The sequence below is a fragment of the Centroberyx affinis genome, unplaced genomic scaffold, assembly GCF_046629955.1.
Source record: "Centroberyx affinis isolate AG114_WGS23_722 - 3 ecotype Tasmania unplaced genomic scaffold, CSIRO-AGI_Caff_v1 ptg004222l_1, whole genome shotgun sequence".
In the NCBI taxonomy this organism is placed as follows: Eukaryota; Metazoa; Chordata; class Actinopteri; order Beryciformes; family Berycidae; genus Centroberyx; species Centroberyx affinis.
In genome coordinates this window covers 40,943-54,043 of record NW_027281965.1, presented here as the reverse complement: position 1 = coordinate 54,043, position 13,101 = coordinate 40,943, and the positions used below count along the sequence as shown (strand labels likewise).

The following is a 13,101-nucleotide window of genomic DNA, read 5'->3' as shown; positions in this document are numbered from 1 at the left end:
AACAAACAGTCCCGTTCGACGTCAATGACGTCAGACGCACGGGGGCAGGCCATACGTTTGTCAGACGAATGTCACCTCTCCACGACCCCCTCCCCTCCGCCCCGCAATGATTTCAACGATAAAATAGGTTTAGATAATACAAATGTTATCTTTAAACAAACAGCTGTCTAAATGCACCAAACAAATTAAATAAATAAAATGAACTCATTAAACGCTCGTGTATCAGTTCATCACAAAAATGTGGCAAATGAGGTATGTTTCTTATCGTCGTTATGGGTCATTTGCTTTTTAAGTGCTTCTTCCAAAATGAAGACCTATCCATCTCGAAAATTACGTGTTTTCCTTTCCAAAATGGCTTTAAATATATTTGTGATATGTCGTTAGTGTCTGGGACCGAGGGAGTAGGTACGCCGACTGGTGGTCAGTGATGACAAGTGCAACCACGGAATTTGACTTGGGAGCTCAGCTGTTCAGCAAGATGCAAATGTCATTTGCCCAAGGGCGAATGGGTAATAAAAGAAAATCAAGACGACTCTAGGTTATAAATTGACTGTAAAGTCTCTCAGGTTTATAAACTTTGATGTAAGAAGCATATTAGGCCAATCCCATTGCCAGATGAAATGCAATTTGGATGTGCATTTTGGGAACTCAAATGAATTTGATTTGTTAGCCTCATTGTACACATTGTGAGTTTCTACATTTGTCATTCGATTCTCAAGTCTTGCACTCTAACCTTTCCTTATTGTCATTATCTTGATGAGAATGTCAGACAGAATGACAAGTCTGTGGGTGGTCTTCTAAATCCGTTGAGCAATGCCAGTCTAATGGCAGGAGAGTCAAAATCTTCAATAGAAAATACCGAGTGAAACAATCATTTATTCAACAAGTTTATTTTTTATTTTGCAGAGCAAAACAAAACTGTCTTTCTGTTAAATGATAAAGATACCTATTCTACACACATATTCCTCTCAATGATCTTTCTCACCCCAGCTGTAGAAGCAAAAGCTCACCCTGTTCTAGATTTAACATGAGGTTGGGGGAAATCAGTCATTCATCACCAACTATAGGTGAAGGACAGAAAGGTACGGCATCGTGTAACTCTGTGAAGAGGGAAAAAAGTAGATAATTTCTCACCACTTTACAATAATGTTGATATCATCTTAAACAATTCTAAACAAATGAATCTAAATAAAAAGAATTTGAACAAAAGGCACAATAAAAAAAGTCTATGAACAAAAATTAAAGTATAGACGTTCAGGCTTATTAGAGTGTGAGAAACCTGGGGATTAGGGCATGTATGTATATTAAATGAATGTGGCTGGAAAGAGAATGAGTCGAGTGGGACTGTGGGAGGCGTCGACTGGTCCAGACAGATTTTAAAGGTCAAGAAGTCACACAGAAGGTAAAAAAAGTCATTCATCATCATTCTTGTCTTCCTCCTCCACCACTGTTGCCTCTATTCCTTCATCCTCCTCCTCATCTTCCACCTCACCTTGTACTCCCTCTTCGCCAATCTCATCATCCACCACATATTCCTCCTCTTCTCCAACCTCAAAACCTTCCTCCTCCTCCTGCACCTCCTGCACCCCCTGCTCCTCCTCGTGCTCCTCCTCGTGCTCCTCCTCGTGCTCCTCCTCGTGCTCCTCCTCGTGCTCCTCCTCATGCTCCTCCTCTGCCTCCATTCCTTGCTCCTCCTCCATCTTTTCCTCCTCGGCCCCTTCGCCCTCAACCGCCTCTTGGGCTGTCACTCCCTCGAGCTCTGGCTCATCCTTGGTAGGCTCCACCTCTGTCTGGTTGTCATTGGTTAACTCCATCTCTGACACATCCATCACCATGGAGTCCTCGGGATCCTGGTCGTCTTGGCTACCAGTAAAAGGGTTCTCGCCCTGCCAAAGGAAGAGGAAATAGAACAAGGTTTGTTCTGTGCGGGGATTGTGCTGCCCAGTGTACTGGTACTACAACTTATGCCTCTGCTCCCTACATACCTACATTTTCAGGAACAGTACCTCTATCACAATACATGACATATTGTCCATCTTCAAATTTATGAAAAGGTATCACACTCAAAAAACATGAAAAATGTAAATCAAATAATTAGCAAAAAGTTTTAGCCAATATTTAACCAGAAAACTATGGACCAGACATCTTAGGTAGTCTGTGATCTGTAGTGACGAACATATTGTCAGACAAATCGTCAAAGGTGTCCTAAGGTGCAACACTTTCGTTTTTAATACCTTTGTTCAGTTTTGGTTTTGAATGTCATCATTTCAGTTTAAAATTCAAACCATGATACCGGGTACTGTGCCATCACCATTCCAGGACCTCTGATTTTGACTGCTTGGATAGCGCACAGTTCATTTCCGTGCACAAATGCTCATCTTTCAGCTAGCTGATCCAAAGAAACAAGCAATGGAAACATGGATCTGCTTTAACTGATTAAACGTGTTGCATGTTGTATTCAGTACTCTGTTTTTTGGTTGAAATTTGTCAAATAAATTATGAAAGAAAGTCATGCCACACGTGACTTTAGATAATGCTGTGCTCCATTCTGAAGGCCAATGAGGTTTTGGTGCTGGCATTTGAAAGTATGAAGTTACACTGGCAAAATACTGTATGTCCCACAGGGAAACGCCTTTGGTAGTTTCAGTTCCTCTTATTCACAGTAGTACTATAAATTGCCTTTTAATAGGAAAAAAACTTAACCCCAAAGCAACAATTATTAGCATTATAGTATTAAGTTTTAAGGAATTTATTATTTTATGGGATTTATCATTATTTTAAGTTATGTTGTTCAACCTTTTTTTTGGTTGCATATTTTCAGAAAAAATTAAAATTTTCATGTCATGAAACTAGTGAGAGATGTACACCAGTTTCACCAATACTGTGGTTAAAAAAAAACAAAAAAAAAAACAACAACACTACTGTCAATTTCTATTGCTGTGGCTATCAACTTTTCCAAAGGACTGCATGAATGCACTGCAGCACAGTACTGTTGTCAGGTGTTAATACGCATCATTGAAACTGCACAAAAAAAAAGCCAAACAGCATATTTGTGCCGGAAGGAGGTGGTCAATTTGAACAAGATTTAAAAACAGAACATTGAATCTTCCATGTTTAAGAAAAAAAATCTGTTACTACTACATTTTAGCACCAATAATAATAGCTTGTAAGTGCATTTTAGAGACAGAAATAATCACACCATGGATATTCGATACCAGCCCATGCCAGTTACAATGTACAGACACTTTGAAATCTGTGCAGCACAGTATATACTGAGAGGTGGGTGCATGCCACTGTGTATTTACCTTGAGGTAGCTCTCCAGCTTCTTGCCAATGAGTTTGTGGTTAAGGATGCTACGAGCGACCGACAGGCTGGCCCTCTTGGACTGTTCCATCATACCCTTGGATCACAGAAGGACAGACAAAAGTCATACACAGGATAGAGGGCAAAACAACCTCAACAAGAACAAACACAACCTAGATGAGATTCAGAGCTTTGGGTTTAGATACAGTCAACTGAATGACTCCAATTCTTTACTCCAGCATGAGGGCTGATGTCCCGTACCTTGCGGTTGTAGTTGTGGTCAGAAGATTTAATGTGTTTCTGAATCAGGTGGTGTTGCATGGGAATGAAGAGGTCACATGCTGCGCAGTGGGCCGCCTCCACTTTCCTCATGAAGTGTTCCATACCGAGCTCTACAGGAGAGTGGAAGAAAGATGAGAATATTTTCAATAAGAAACACTTGCCCATTTTCTCTCTCTCGCTCTCTCACAGATACACACAGCTGCTGCTTTTACCTCTGGTGAGGTCCTGTTCCTTGTACACCTGGCAGATGGAAGCACTGTGGTTTTCCAGCTGAGTAATCCTCTGCTCAGTCTTCTTACACTTGTTCATTAAGTACTCCTAGAAAACACAAACATACAATCTTCAAATTTGTGGTGTTTCTGTGTAGTAGATTGTTCGTCATGTAAAAATGTGCATATACATCAGTCTCTCTCAGCCCTAGTGTATGCTCAGGAATTGAAGCAAAAAATAAACATCTCTCATGACAGAAACTTTGTCTGGCCAAATTAACATCCGCTTCTACATAAAATAACCATGGACAGTAGAGAAAAAAGCTCCCTTTGTACATGTGTTCTATTGCAGGTTTGAGCACCTCAAGTCGTCTTTTCAATCTTGGAAATAAAATGGATTATCTATTATTCTGTTCTAGCAGGGCTTAACTTAACAGCCACTTGACACAGCCAGCACCAAATGGAAGTCATGTTAGATGCATATGTGGGACAAGAGGATAGCTTATAGGACACTCAGTTAAGATAAAAATTTTTAATGCATAATAGTGTAATAGATTGTTTTTATTTTACAGCTCTGGAATCGAAACGATGGAAATCTGTCAGTGACAGAAACTTAAAACCATGTGAGCGCATCTGTCAAGTCTTGTGTGCGTTTAAGTCTCACCTGTAGGAAGTCTGTGGTGGGCTTGGACAGCTGGCTGGACAGGAACTTGAAGTGGTCCTTGTGGAAGCGACTCTCAAGATGAAGGGCCATGTCTTCCTTGTAGAATGAGCGGAACTTACACACAGAGCACGCAAACATCACCCTGCAAAACAGGAACATTTCATCATTGCCTCATTCATGAATTTAACACGATCAGACAGGGGGTGGACAGAATGGCAGACAAACAGGAAAGGGAAAAAAGGGGGCAAATGAAAACTAGAGAGAAGGATAGGTAAGAAAGGCCAAGAATTGATCTCTCCAGGAAGAGGAAAGATGAGAAAGGAAAATGAGGCAAGAAAGAGATGAAGTAGGGTGATGTGGCATGTAATCCTGACCCCCAGGTCTTTAGTTTGCCTCCTCACCTTTCCAGGAAGCCCCTCCTCTTTCTCAGTTTGGGGTGCTTGTCCTGGGCTTGGGTTGGGCTTGGTTTGCCCTGTTGCTTCTTCTTCGCCTGAGAGTTGTCCTCCTGTATGGGTGGAGCTAAGGTGGAAAAGAAGAGTAGAAGATAGGTATGCCAAGAGATCGCATAAGGAGTGTAGTTGATGTAGACAGCAAGAGCATAGCACAAGTCAGGGAGACAATTAGAATGAGGAGCAACAGCAGGTGAAGCTTACCTTTCTCCCCATCTGGTTCAGGTTTCGTCTTCTGTGGAGAAGAGAAAAAGCACCCGCTTATTTATAAACATAAATACATGGAATACTCAGTTGTTAGAGTCGAGATCATCAAAAGAGAACCAGTAGAGTTATTGCCAACACTGAGCCTTGTATAAACATGATCTACTCACAGTAGCAGCAGTCTTTGGTTCGTTGCCGTCACCATTTTTCTCTGCTGGCTCTATGGAGAAACAGCAGGTTAACATCAACCATTACCAAGCCAGCCAAAAACAAGTCAGACAAAGAAATGTTGTGTGTAGTGTAATAGGGCAGTTTATCTCTAGTATAGATTTATTGTGCGTTTCAGTAAGTACCTTGGACAGATTCTGTCCCTGCAATCTCTTTCTTATTCATCTTGGACTCTGGTTCATCAGCTGCAGTCAGTGTTTGCTTTCTCTTCTTCTGGCCATCACGCTGCGGCTTCACCTGCTAGGGTCAACACAATCAATTCGAACTCACAAAAACATATGGACACAAACAACGGACAATACAACGAGTGCTCATCTTGGAGACATGAATGGATTCTAGGCTAAACTCTTGTCAATGGCAATTTGGCACACTTTAAATGTCTGTCTCCCCTCTATGGGCATTCCCTTATCACTAACATTAGCCTTATCCTAAGAGTGTCCAGGGCTGGGGAAAAGAAAACAAAAATCAAAATAAAATCCAAAAAGTGAAATCGTAAAACACCCCCATATGTGAAGTGGACAAATGATGGGGCGGGGTGGTGACTGGGCACTTTTTGTAGAAAGAGGGCAGTTTAGCTCCCTGGGGCATTTCTGACCACATTGAACAAGGGCTGGGCAGATGGGTGGGCAGCGATGTGTCAAATTTGGGATTATGTGGGACAAGTTGCTTTAGATGACACATATCGATACTAGCATTTAAGATTGGCTTGCTAGTTGGCTGAAGGTACAAAAAGGAGGCAATTAAAATGGTCTTTACTTGTGCCCAGTGTTGGGGGAGGCTTTCTAGTTTGGCTGGAGGTACTTACTTTGTTGAGGGGTCTCTTGCGGCCTCGCTGGCGGCCGGCCCGTGGGCCCCCTCCAAAATGCCTCCCAGGGAAGTCGTGAGGCCCTTGGGTGGAACCCTGATGGAAACCCCCACTCTCAGGGTACATGCGGTTGGACAGGAGGGATGGGAGCTTGCCTCTACCACCTCCTGGGGAGTGGCCACGGTGGGAGTGGCCACCACTACCACCTCCCCGCCCACCTCCTCCTAATGGAGTGGGGTCAGACCTGCGGCTTCCAAACCCTCCTCCAGCTCCTCGACCCCCGGCAATTCCACCCCTTCTGGGGGAGCGGCGGCCTGTTCCGGCCCATCCTCCACCTCCTGAACCTCCTCCCTGGCCACTGGTGAAGGATTCCCTCATATTCTGTCGCATCTTAGCGACTCCGTAGGACGAGGAGTGGCTGTCGAAGCCTCCTCCTCCCCCTAGCCCAATTCCCCCTCCGAAGCCTGAGCCTCCGCGCTGACCCAACAGCATGTTGTCCCCCCGGCCATCACCATAACCATAGCTACCACCGCCGCCGCCAGATCTGTAGAGATCTCGGGAAGAGGTGAGAGAGGAAGGGCGCGAGTCGAATGACTCGTACTGGTCAAACCTGCGGGAGGGAGGGAGGGAGGGAGGGAGAGGGGTGATAGAGAAGAGCAGAGAGTGAGGGAGGCAGTCAGGTTTGGATTTCTCCACCTGCTCTTCCTTCTCCTCCATGGTCTCGCTTTCTCTCTCCCTTTCTGTATTTGTCACTCCCAGCTTTATTTCATGATGAACCATGTAGGCAAGATAAACTGACGATCCAAAACAAGTTAACAGTCTGGATGTGGTCTTTCATAGCACAGTAATGTTTTTCTCTGAACATTAAGTTTACAGAAACTCATCCAACCACATCTCTCTGTTGAGGTCAAAGGGTGAATAGTACCCTGCAGGTTAGGGGAAATGCATTTTTTACCCCCCTTCCTTAGTCGAGATAGGTTTTCAAACCGTGGCAAGATGAGACAGAGGGAAATGGGGAGAGCTGTTGGTCACACAGAGAAACAGACAAGAGCATTGTCCATTAGAACCAGTGATGTCCTAAGACAGATGCACAAGGTGAAATACTTGGGAAGTGATTGGATTATACTTCGATACTCAAGAGAGGGGGTGCTTCAAATCAAGCTTCTTTTCAGGGGTAAGGGAGTGATTTCTTATACAGCAGGTGGCCTTCAATAAACCAATTCAGCTTGACACAGTAATGCCATGCCAACACCTGTAAACTCATCGCTCTTGTGTAACCTAAAGCCAGGACATAGGGTTAGGTCACGTGGAGGATGACTAAAACAAAATGTGTGTAAAACTAAAATAAAAAGTCAAGACAAAAGGCAATGTTGAAAGAGCGCTAGGTAAACAGGGAGTGGCTTCATATGGGAGGATGTTGATTTGTTAGACAAAGAGAGGCTGGCCTCTAATTCTACCTTCAACAAGGGGCCATGCATTTTCACATGATATCTGTGGCTTGGAGGGGAACACCACTAAATAAAAAAAAACATTCATAGCACGGGTGGTGCTAATCATAATCGGCAGGGCCACGCCCCCTCAACCTACTGAGAATTGGCTAAGCATAGACAAAGAAAGGGGCACTAGTAGTAGTTATAACACATTACATGAACCTTCAAAAACTAAAAACAAACAAAAAGAAAAAAAAAACAGAAATCCACAGCAACCTTTTCTGACTGAATTAAAATCACTGCACTGGAAAAAAAACAGTCAAACAAAACATGAGGACATAGCAAATTGAGAGCACTCAAAGATTGGTCAGATTCTGAGCCATTCAACTGCACCCTGCGGCTTCTTGCTTGTGTGCAACTTGCACCTTCTTTAGGCCAACGTTTGCATACGTGTAAACTATGGGTAATTCACAACTTAACACCTGTGAGCAATTTTAAGTCTTTAGTTCAACTGACCTGCATGTCTTTGGACTGCGGAAGGAAACCTATGCAAACTCCACATAGAGAGGACCAGGGCCAATGTTTAAACCAAGGACCTTCTTGCTGTGAGGGGACAGTGCTCACAGCAGTTCTAACCACTGAGCCATTATGTTAGTCAATGCAAAAACCTGCCTGCAAATGTTCCAATGTTAATATGTGCCATCTTCCATCTTTAGCAACACCTTTTACAAACAGCCTCTGGTGAATCCATACCTTTATCCAAACAAACATAGAGAAAACATGTTGTCCCCCACCAGTGATGTAGTTCGACCCTTGGGTCAGTCAGTGATTGCTGAGTGTACTTGAAATATGAGTGAAATTGTATAAGCATTTTCGTATGGGACAATGAAAGGACAGATTGACCATATATTTCTGTTGCCTACTCTCCTCAGAATTAGGCTTACAAGTTATATCTTGAAATGTAGTAACTGTAATTGTCCCGTTTTTACTCAATACAGTACAAAATATAAGAACTACAATACACAATAAATACAATCCGTACATTACACAATGTACTCTACAATACAATTTATAATACAATATAACATACAACACCAGGCGCGTGAGTGCTATGAATAATATAAATGCTAAATGATAAGTGAGATATTGTATTGCACAGTAGGAAAGTGGTAATATGATATAAGTAGTCAACACTGGTAGTGCAGTGATGAGTGCAATAACAGTACAACAGTCTAACAACTGCACAATAACTACAGCGTCTTTTGCCCAAAAATTCTCCATTGACTCTCACTTCAACACATCAACCCAGTCTGATGTCTCCAAGTGTGTAGCGTGTGTAGACTATTATGTTACCTATGATAACTTTACTGTATTGCTTTACCACTGAGTCCCCATTCATTGTCCCCCACATTGTATAATAACTTTAACTGTATGACCTGCTTTACCACTGAGTCCCCATTCATTGTCAGTGCCACCCCCTAGCGGCACAAAATCAATGTTACAGTGTGACTAACTAACGAACGAACAAACTAACGGACGGAGACCGGTCCATAGTCCCCCCTTTGGTGGGGGACAAAAATTAGCTGGGGTGTGTGAACATTCAGGACCAAATTGAGTACTGAAGATACAGAGGGGCCATAAAATGAAGGGGTAAAAGGAAGCAAATGTGCACTTTAAACTGCATGGTCAGTTGTCCATACTGTGTGCATGAGCAGACAGCTACTCGGTTGAAGGATAATTCTGGTCATTTCCCCACTTGGGCCTTATATTACCCAACCATACCAACCCAAATCTCATCCATTTTGCCATTACAGTGATCGCTCAATGCCAACTAGTAGCCCCAAAGGGACGCTAGATGGCTTTGATTTTTTATGTGCCATTACTAGCGTGCCAAAGACTTCTATACAAAAACACTTACCAGGCACTTCATTTTGAAGCAGTTTCCAAACGGCTGCTGCTTGGTGGCTCAAATTCACCCGTACAACTGAAACGTTTCTGTCATTCAGAAGTCGCCTCTTAACCTGCAAAGTATTGTGCGCAACCCTTCACTCTCACAGGTTTTGGAATATAGCCGAGGAACCTTTATATGGTGCTTGATTGCTCTGAGCCACTGCTTACATAGTTCATTATCTTTTTCTGGAAAACAGCGAAAACTCACTCCTTTTCTCCTTCCATGTATCCTGGCATCCAGGCATGATCCACAAAGATCACATGTTTACCAACAATCCATATATATAAAAATATCCGTAAATATTAAATAACAGTGTGTACTCCGTAAACTTGTAATATCCACTGCATGTGAAAACTGTACTGCTTGTTGTGAAGCGGACACAAGTGAGACATCCTACAAAACACAAGGTAGTCACACCCACCTCTGCAAGCCAGGTAGTTGGGGGCCAGGCATGGGGCAGGTGTCAAAGCTAACGTGCAATGTAAACTGGTACATGTAGGCTCTGTGGGTATGGCTCTGTAAGCAGACCAAGTCCAAATTCTCTGCCACTATGAACCGCAATGGAAATAATATTGCTTCAGTGGATGGCGACAGCCCACCGAATTGACCAATAGTCCACAAAAGCAGATCCAAAGATTCCCTTCAATGTGCCAAAAATCTTATGACACAGAGTTTGTTGTTTTGATGCTGAATGAATATTCCTATCAAAAAAAACACTGCATGTTGCTCCAAAGATATACACACCCATTCACAACTTCTTAATGATGTACTAATCTATTCCATTAGGGCGGCATCCACAGTCGGTTGAGGAGCAAGTTAAAGACTGTGTTGCATCCTCAGATTTGATCGACAAAATAAATATATATATCCACCATAGCCGACCCTCCTATAGGCAGATCAGGACCCAAAGAACCACCAAAAAATCAGCACCCACAACAAATAGATTTGATAGGGCTTGATTTCATTGGTGATCATGAAATTTTCACTTGCCACTATATGGCACTATCCAACAGAATCACACTAGAAGTTCTGCTCTCAAGTAGAAGGGCATAGAGTGCAGACCAAGGGGGCAAAGCTTAACACTGGGGTTGAAGCACTGATGAAGGCTTGCCATCTACTGGCTAAATGGTGTTACTGCACCCCGTTTCCACCAAGTAGTGTAAAAACCCCACCCACCTATGGTTAATGGGAAGAGCAGCAAGTAACTTCTGTCCTAATATACAATCAATAATAATCCCAAACAAATTCTCAGACAGTGGTTAAAAATGACTGAGGTTAGCAAACTGAAAGGTAAGTAGCAGAATGCTAAAGGAGAACCAGTTTGAAGCAATAGCCAAGCCAGTATACAAAATATAGACATGTCCCACTATATCGTACACATCTCAAGAGTCAAAACTGAAATTATGGTGTGCTTTTGAGGAAACTTGACTGTCAGTTTACTTGGTAGATTGTATTGGAGGCAGCGTCCCGCCAACTCATTGGCCTTTAGAGGTTAAGTCACTCTATGGTAGCAAACGGATGAGATTTTAATTAGAATCGATCAACGTGACTGCAAATGAGAAAACACGGCCCATGTTGAAAATAACCACACTTATCCTTTAAAAAGGAATAATAATGTATTTTTTACATGCTGGTAAATTAAGTTAGGCCAGCTCTACATCTCTGTCCATTACCTGTCACCACGGCTCCCTTTCATTCCTCCTTCCAACTGTGTGAGCATGTCCAGGCGCTGGTTAATCTTGGCAATGACGGCATCTGCATTTGTGCCTGTGGATGAGAGCAGGGAGCCCCCGGAGAGACCTCTCTTCATCTGCCCACCTCCATAGCCCCCGAGCCCCGACATTGAGTCTTTATAACCTCCTCCATACAGGTCAAAGCTGCCAGAACCTAGTGGGACGAAGAGTGAAAAGACGTTATTATCACCACTAGTCGGTCGTTTCTTAAAATCACAGATTGCATTCTTCGTCTATCTTTATGCCATTACATTGTGCAGTGTGTATTGGCTTTTTTCCTCACCTCTGTTGCCTGACCCACCGCCTCCCCAACTGGAGTACCCTAGAAGAAGAGAAAATTGAGTGGTGTGAACTCTGAAGTAACGTTAGCTAACTTTGGCTAACTAACCAGCCAAGACATCTGGTAACGAATAAGACTGTTAGTTTGCTTTTTGCAAGTTCGGTGAGAAGGATACATTACAAACACAAATATATACAATAAAGTTTTGTTAGTAGTTGTTGGATGGTGTGGCGGCCATTTTATTAGCTTTAAGAGTCAATTTCGTGCCACACTGACTGACTCCATTTTAACGAGATTAGCTAGCTAACTTTAGCAAACTAGCTAAGAAATCTAACAAGAGTGGGCTAACTCTACCCACATACGTTAGCCTGTTAGCAAATAAACGGCTTCAGGGTTAAGTCGCTAGCCACACAAACACTGTTAATGTTACCTGAATATAGCGGGTCTAGTTTCCTATTAATGTTAGCAATCATTAACATTACATTTGGCTTGTGTAACGTTAGCTTGCTGAGCACAATAGACAGGGAGCGTTATTTAGCTACGGCCAATCGGTTACAAATTATAGCCGACTGGCAACTGGCTAAAGCTAACGTTAGTTGATGTTAGCAAGGTAAAAAATCTAAACAAAGCTAATGTTACCATGTTACTAGTGCTAACGCCACCGCTGTGACGCTACGCTGCAACAAAGCATTTGCCTAGCGGGCTAACGTTAACTGAGTTACATTGTAACCACTGTAGTTTAAAACAAAAACCTGCACCCCTATATAGGTTAGAACATTAATTTTGACGACGAACGGCCAGGTTTGTATTTACCAGAGCCGTAACCTCGACCGTCCATGGTTTCGTTGTACGCTGTTCCAATGATCCGATTCACACTGCGGTAGCACGACTGCGACTGGGGGCTTCTCTTGTCTTTCTGCTGCGCCTTCTTCTTCCGTTTGTTGTTTAATGGCGGCTGGCAAACAACTTCCTGGCGCATTACCGCCACCGACTGTGCGGGAGTATGAATCGGGGAAACTTACCAAGGGAGGATAATATACAATTTTATAATATCTATTCTATTCGAATATCTATTCTTCTAATATGCATTTTCCCTGTAACATATACAACACAACCTTACCACATCCTTTCAAATAAATGTAAATAAATACGAAAATTGTCCAGGTGGATTGGGGCATAGCATACTTTAATTAAAATAACAGTAGCCTATCTCCGACATCACACACATACATCGCAATATAGGCTACAAAATACACACACAGTTGATTGATTTTTCTGCCAGGTGTTACTGTGTCCTGTGAATATATCAGTGCTCAGTTCTCTTTATCGCCTCATATAGGGAGGTGGTGGCTTAGAGCTTAAATTTGGGCTTGTGATTACAAGGTTGCCGATTCAAATTCGAGAAAATTTACGTAAGGAGAATGAATGAAAATGACCTCCATTCCCTTAACCATAGTCATCATGCATTTGAGCAAGGCACTTGGCTCCCAGACGCTCAGTGGCCAACAGCAGGACATCATTGTTGTATGGGCAGCTCCCATATGAATGTGTACGTATAACTT

General features: G+C 42.8%; 1 protein-coding gene across 1 annotated transcript; it reads right to left on the bottom strand.

The window, feature by feature from the left end:
- Positions 1-892: 892 nt before the first annotated feature.
- akap8l (A kinase (PRKA) anchor protein 8-like) lies at positions 893-12,467 on the bottom strand. Its single transcript, XM_071543107.1, has 13 exons — positions 12,353-12,467; positions 11,543-11,581; positions 11,200-11,413; positions 6,146-6,755; positions 5,466-5,580; positions 5,283-5,332; positions 5,113-5,143; positions 4,861-4,978; positions 4,460-4,601; positions 3,799-3,904; positions 3,566-3,696; positions 3,306-3,401; positions 893-1,886 (listed from the first exon to the last, which is right to left on the bottom strand). The coding sequence occupies exons 1-13, from the start codon at positions 12,375-12,377 to the stop codon at positions 1,413-1,415; spliced, it is 2,151 nt and encodes a 716-aa protein (XP_071399208.1). The 5' UTR covers positions 12,378-12,467; the 3' UTR covers positions 893-1,412.
- Between the last annotated feature and the right edge of the window lie 634 nt (positions 12,468-13,101).

Excerpts from the sequence above, each read along its gene's own strand:
- akap8l (XM_071543107.1), bottom strand. The coding sequence starts at position 12,377 with ATGGACGGTCGAGGTTACGGCTCTG. Across the intron at positions 5,333-5,465 it reads AGGGACAGAATCTGTCCAAG|AGCCAGCAGAGAAAAATGGT; the intron begins GTACTTACTGAA and ends GTTTCTCCATAG. Across the intron at positions 3,905-4,459 it reads CCACCACAGACTTCCTACAG|GAGTACTTAATGAACAAGTG; the intron begins GTGAGACTTAAA and ends TGTGTTTTCTAG.